The 6,702-nt window shown below is 33.6% G+C and overlaps 2 protein-coding genes across 2 annotated transcripts in view; one reads left to right on the top strand and one right to left on the bottom strand.

Annotated features, from left to right (window-relative positions):
• LOC106327799 (WAT1-related protein At3g28100-like) overlaps positions 1-2,633 on the top strand; it is a 7,520-nt gene extending 4,887 nt beyond the window's left edge. Inside the window, exons 4-7 of the mRNA XM_013766053.1 lie at positions 1,007-1,253; positions 1,421-1,582; positions 1,668-1,816; positions 1,902-2,633. Of these exons, the coding sequence (XP_013621507.1) occupies positions 1,007-1,253; positions 1,421-1,582; positions 1,668-1,816; positions 1,902-2,043 (700 nt within the window). The 3' untranslated portion in view covers positions 2,044-2,633. The remainder of the gene's footprint in view (positions 1-1,006; positions 1,254-1,420; positions 1,583-1,667; positions 1,817-1,901) is intronic.
• A 71-nt stretch (positions 2,634-2,704) lies between these two features.
• Positions 2,705-4,937, bottom strand: LOC106327798 (protein ALTERED XYLOGLUCAN 4-like). The gene is made up of 3 exons (XM_013766052.1): positions 4,672-4,937; positions 4,148-4,428; positions 2,705-4,062 (listed from the first exon to the last, which is right to left on the bottom strand). The coding sequence occupies exons 1-3, from the start codon at positions 4,865-4,867 to the stop codon at positions 3,298-3,300; spliced, it is 1,242 nt and encodes a 413-aa protein (XP_013621506.1). The 5' UTR covers positions 4,868-4,937; the 3' UTR covers positions 2,705-3,297.
• Positions 4,938-6,702: the final 1,765 nt, after the last annotated feature.

The following is a 6,702-nucleotide window of genomic DNA, read 5'->3' on the forward strand; positions in this document are numbered from 1 at the left end:
CATCACCAGATATGGTTTCACGTTTGTGACCCACCCGACGTAATTTTGCCAGTTATTTTCAGGGCCGGGAACTGGAGTTTCTCGATGTTTACCATTTGTATTTCTAAAAACACAAAATAAAATATTTTATTAGAATTTCGTAATTTTAAAACGAACCATTTATATTGATAATACATGCAATTACAAGGAGAAGCAACGCATAGAAAAGTAAACCGACATTAAGCGCAAATTCTTCAGGAGCAAATTCTCCAATAAAAAGACCATACATAGAAGCAAAAATAAAAATTGCACATAAGGCCAAAAATATGCGAATCATCTTTTTTGAAATGAAAAAAGAATCGGAGGAGAGCGATTTGAAATTTTTTTTTTTGAGAGAAGATGAAATGTTTTGGATGATGAAATGAAGTGAAAATGAGTTGTATTTATAGATGAAAATCACTGTTTATGATCGTTTGAGAAAGGGAAAATTTTTGAGAAATTTTCTTTGTGACCGTTGGTGTTAAATCGAGTGTACCAAAAATCAGTCTGAAAATATCGTATTAAACAGCCATATCTCAGCTACAAAATTAAAATCTATTTGATAGGAGTATGTATAAATTATTTGATTTACCAGCTTTTATATTATCTTTTGTAATTTTAACAGAAGAAAAAACGGAGAATATCTGAAGGAAATTTGTTTTTAATGCATATATTATTTAGTTTTCCTTCTTTCTTTCGATGGATACATTTATTCAGGTTCGGTAAATAATAAAATAAGTTTATATATCAGTATCGCACAATCACAATCCTACTTTGTGGTGAACAACACGCTGCTGTTCATTGGTCCCATGTACTTATTATATCTAACAAGACTGCTTGCATTATTAGACAAGATGCGTATATATCGGATTTTCTTTGGCAGCCAGCCTTTTGTTTTTTGTCCATTTGACGAAAAATACTATATGGTTTAAAATCAATTAGAATAATAAAACGTGACAGAATCATTAATTTTTAATTTATGAAAAAGAATGGAGAAAGTAAATTTCAAAGAAAGGAGCAGTGTAGCCAAAGTGATGGGGACAGTATTGTCGTTAGTAGGCGCACCTGTGGTAGTTCTCTACCACGGTCCACGTGTCTTCGTTGCATCTTCTCCGCCGTATCTACACTTCCGTCAGCTTTCTCCGTCGTTATTTTCTTCAAACTCCGACTGGATCATCGGTGGATGTCTTCTTACCATTAAAGACATCTTCGTTTCTATTTCTTTCATACTTCAGGTTCTTTTATGACTCCTTCAGTGATTGCTACATTTAAAAATGCTTTTAAGCTATAATCTAAACATATATCAACTAATGATCGGTTTAACCTATACGAAATTAATTGATTTTTTCCTATATATCAAACATCAATTCATTGCAATATTTATTATACATATATTGGGCAGGCACATATAATGACTGAATACCCAGCAGCATTTACAGTCTCCTTTTTCTATTCGATGTGTGTTTCAATCTTGACCTCGTTGACTGGACTCGTGGTCGAGAAGGACAATCCAAGCATTTGGATCATTAGATTCGACATTACATTGATAAGCATTGTAACTATGGTACGATCTATATATAGTTTCAAATGTTAAATCAAACGTCCTTTGTTTTTGTCTTAACATAGTATTGACGTGTAAAACATTTCAGGGAATATTCACTCCAGTATACTACGTGATTCATTCATGGACAGTGCGTTACAAAGGACCTCTTTACTTAGCGATATTTAAGCCATTGTCCATTTTAATAGCGGTTGTTATGAGTGCTATTTTTCTCGGCGATTCTCTCTATCTCGGATGGTATATATATATGCATCAGTGGTCTTGATCTTCTTATTTTGGAAATAAAAAAACAAATCTAATCATATTGTGCTTTATGTTGCAGTTTGATAGGAGGAGTTTTGATAACGTTAGGGTTTTACGCTGTAATGTGGGGGAAAGCAAACGAAGACAAGACTCGGTTGTTGACACTTTTAGAAAACGAGAAAACGCCTCTTCTGTTGAATCACAACGACGACCAAATTTAATTATTTGAAAAAAAAATTGTAAGGGAAAAAAAACATACGTAGAACTTGAAAATGGTAGTGTTAAAACTAACGGTAGGGGAAATTCTAACTTTGGCTTGTTAGGATTTTTTTTGATTGAATGTATTTTTGATAAGTGAAATTCGACTTATGTATTTTACAAAATTATTTTCTAATTATTTTAATATTATTTTCAATGTTTTTCTTATTATTATTTTCGATATTTAAAGATAAACTCTACAAAATTATATTCAGCTATGCAATGCGATGAAGAAATAAAGTGTTGAGGATGGGGAAGAGTATCATCTTGATTCGTGGGTTCCTTTATATATGTACTGTGGTGCTTGAAGTTCCTAAGCCCCGTATGGCCGATGCTTTCTCTGTTTTGAGAGATTTGAAGCTTCCGGTGAATGGTTACGCCATGGATATTGGTCTTGTTGAGTTCTCTTCCGTTCGTGAAGTCTTCTCTTTTGTTCTTGGTGATAACAATGTAGAGTCTTGATTATCATTTGTCTCGCTGTATCTGCCTCACTAAGGTTTGATGACTGTAGTTTATTCCTTTGGATTAGATATATGAATATTGACTACTGAAACAATTCATATCTGAGTACAAAAGCTTTCGAGCTTGTTCTGTCTCAGATCGATCTTAAGGACATCGTGGTTGCTGGTGGAACACTACATAAGCTTTGTAGTTCAATTGTTGCTGAAAAACTTAGCTGTTATGTTTCTGTTTCAAGTTACGTTGGATCATGGTTTTGATAGAGTTTGAGCTATCGATTCAATCACAAACGCTCTCTCAAACTCAATCACAAACTCTCCAAACACTTTATTGAATCAGTGGAACAATGCACTACAATTTGTATCAAGAACCAACTTGAGCTACGATGGCTTAACCCACTCGTAATCTCCTCAGGACTCTCGTCTCAATCCAAAATACAAAGCTGCCTTCTCCAACTGACTCTCAACTCTATTTATATGTGATCTTCATCTCAACGGCGAAGCCTCCAAATGGAAGAGCGTCTTTCTTCTTTGACTTCTCAGTCAACACTTCTCTTCTCATTTTGTGGAAATACAGCTAGAAAAGCTTATCAGTTTTCTGTAAGGATAGCTCACTGGCTCCGGGGATAGATCTGAGATTTTGGGGAGGAGGATATAAACATTTCTTTTAAAAGTTTTTTTTATATAAAGTTTCCCTAATTTGGAGGTCTACTTCTATATATATAAAAGTATATTTTTGTATGTTTATCCACAAATGGATCATCTTAATTGTCTAATTACGGCCATTAGAAACTCGTTCCACGCATCAATAGGCCCTGGCAAGCACCAGTGGACGCAGTCATTATAACCTTTCATCCATTTATTTCCCCAATGACCATTAGGATGACCATCAGGTCTCATCAGCATAACCTTAGTCACATCCAAAACCGCAAACTTCTTTCCTTCATAGTCTCCTTTTGTTACACCTTCAAGCTGTTGAATCTGAGATGTCCTGATCTTCATCTCGTTACTCTGGAGATCGATCTGGTTCTCACCAAAAGGACTGGTTCTGCTGCACGCTCCTCCAGTATCCCAAGTCCCGTTCTCGAAATGGGAAGGGGAAATAGTCCTCAGGACCGTAACTAAGTCTTCCTTGCAGTTCTTACACTCACTGATGTGCTTAAATACCGCTGAGTAAACAAGCTTAAACCCTTCGTCTGGGCTTATGCGAGTCATGTTTGGTAAGTTACAGTAGATGCAACCAAGCGTCTCGTCTCCTCTATGGATGATTATTGGTCTGAAGAACCAGTGAGCAGCCGAGACAATAGAAATGTCTGTATTTGGCAGACCCTTGGACCACCCTTCATCCATCTTGGCAAGATCTAAATCAAACAACCCAGTTCCGGTCTTGTTACTGTCTACCCTCTCTTGTCCAGCCACAAGAAACTTAGTCCAAGATGTAGATAGTATGAAATCATGACTAGGAAAGTACCAAATCCTGTTTCTGTCTTCTCCATCCTTGTAGATATCTCTAGGAGTTTCTTCCTGCAGAAGCAAACGCTATTTTTTAACTTTCTTGTAAACCAAGCAACAGATACATCTTTAAAAAAAAAAAAAGATTGAACTTCACCATTGACAACAAGCAAAGAAGAGATTCCATGTGGTTTCTTGCTACAGAATCACCAATAAAACTCATCTTCTTGCCTCTAACCATACTGAGAAACGCCTTAGGGTTAAATCTAGGAAGATCGCAGCCATCGGGTTTCCATCTCCAAAACAAGAAATATCTGTCTGATCGCCCATGTTTTATGCAGTTCTTGGAAGCAGGAATAGTGGAACAGCTTGAGTTTGTGTACAAAGATCCTCTTTTGTCTGGAACCCAATGTCCCTTGAACAAATCACAATCAGGATCTAACCAAGCCACACCAACAACAAAAACAAAAATAAAATAAGTCAATAGAATTTTCCAAAAATAGCCCAAGAACAAAAGAAAAAAATGAATATAATGTTACAAATAATATAGGAATGGTTACAAATAAAATCATGTATTCATAAGTCTAAAAGTACAAATAATCCTTGTTCCCATAACCTAAGCTCGTGGAGAAACCAAATCTCACAAAACCATATTATATATTCTCTTTTATGTGACCTTACCGATTTGAGGTTGGGTAGTGGGAACATTTTGATCGGAGATGGACCTGAAAGGACTTTGATGGTAAACCAAGAAAACGGTGAAGAAGAGACTTATACAAAGAAAAGGCAAGAGGAATGGCGATGATCTTCCCATGTTTGAAGCTATCCAGCTCTGTGTTTTCTCTGAGCTTTCCCAGAAAACCGATGATGATTTCATCGTTGCATGTCGATCATCCCACGCATATGTTATCTATTTATACACATCCCACGCATATGTCATCCTCTATTCTGCTTCCTTGAACTTTTGTTTTTGGCAGTAAAAATGAAAAAGGGTTGAAAATGGCGATTTTTTAATGAAATTATGAGTATCTTTTGGTTCAAAATTATTTTGTTTTTATATATTTGTTTGTTTTCATTATGTAATAGTAGCCGTCCGATGAAGACGTGTGGCGTGCGAGGAGGTGCTGTTGGTTTTGCATGTGAATTTGTGGTGTGGTGAGTCTTTTTCCATTTACAATTAAACCATATTTCACGGTGAGATCCTTTTTCGTCTTAGTAGAATTTTTTTAGCGCGCCTAGGTATTGTTATGTATCTTCTTCCCCTTTGTCGACTTTTGAACTTTTTTTTTTTCTTTTTTGAACACATCGTATTTTGAACTTTAATAGTATTTAAAGTTTCTTTGGGGGTAAAATGTCTAAGTCAAATGTTGCGATAAATTATTAACTTAAAACCGAGACGAATATATAATTTGAAAACATAAAACTACATATGTAAATTGTTATAATTCTCATGATATACAATATCAATAAAACATGATTTAATATATTCAAATCAAAGGGGAATTATTGAGAGATTGATTTGTGTAAAATTTGAAATTTTATAAGTTGATAGATTTCTTAAGAATTCTTTTCCCAATAACCTCTCTAAATAACTTTTGCAATATCTTGCCAGAACCTGATATTTTAATTACTGTTTGATATTAGAATCAAAAACTAAAGTTAAATTCCACATTTGGAGTATAATCTAGTTAATAGTACCAAATGTTATATAATTAACCAATATTAGAACAAGATCATGATGATAGGTAAGTCAGTATATGTATACAAACATCTAGTGATGAGATCCAGTTGAAATTTTAACGCAATTTTGTTTGTTTTTTTGGTTTTAATTATGGATCAATCACCGACCAAAAATATTTATTTATCATTATTTTATAAGAAGCTAAAATTACGGTGTTACCCAATGAATTATATTTAAAATATGTAAATTTATTATTTTATACTCATATTAAAAGCAATTTAACTATCGACAGAAAAATTGAAATTAGTTTAACTGATAAAATACTATGCTATACAATTTATTCATTCAATATTAAAATAATGTTATAATGAATAAGTATACATGTTTTTAAAAAAATAAAATAAAGCGAAACAAAAAAAATGCCAAAATATTTCATATAAAGAAACATGAAAATAATATATTTAATTATGCAATTGATATTTTAACGTTTCAATAGTTAAAACTAAGAAAATGGTATTTCGTATATAAAACCTAATTATAAAAATCCATGTGTCACGTCCATTGAATTTTAACGTATTTTTTTGGCTTTTGATTATTTTTTAACTGATTTTACGCTAGTCAACTTCTTCTTTTCTACAGCATGTGTTTCTATTAATGACATACAATTAATACAATATATGGAGGTATTTTAAATATAAAAATGCAAACAACTTACTGGACACTCAATTAATAAACTAAAACCATAGTTCATAACTTAAAACATAGTAAGTAACATGCTAAATGAGTGATATATATCCACATTAGCAAGAAAACTCATAGTAATATTTACCGGCGCTTAACCACACGCATGGATGGTCGAGTAGTACGACAAAATTAAAAAGATGTTAAACATTTCGGGTTTGGAATCCACCAAATCCAAATTTATTCTTTTGTGTGGCTAAGATATATGGATATCTGATTGCTTTACGAGCAACCGAGTTTGTTTGGCACCGTCGTAAGCAAACTTCAGAAGACTATCGATTCGGTTGTTG

This window comes from Brassica oleracea, chromosome C2, assembly GCF_000695525.1.
Source record: "Brassica oleracea var. oleracea cultivar TO1000 chromosome C2, BOL, whole genome shotgun sequence".
NCBI lineage: Eukaryota > Viridiplantae > Streptophyta > Magnoliopsida > Brassicales > Brassicaceae > Brassica > Brassica oleracea.

Bases quoted from the DNA above. Each gene is read 5' to 3' on its own strand.
- LOC106327798 (XM_013766052.1), bottom strand. From the start codon at position 4,867: ATGAAATCATCATCGGTTTTCTGGGAAAGCTCAGAGAAAACACAGAGC. The intron at 4,429-4,671 runs GTAAGGTCACAT...TGGCTTGGTTAG, and splicing joins CACTACCCAACCTCAAATCG to ATCCTGATTGTGATTTGTTC. The intron at 4,063-4,147 runs GTGAAGTTCAAT...TTGCTTCTGCAG, and splicing joins TTCTTTGCTTGTTGTCAATG to GAAGAAACTCCTAGAGATAT.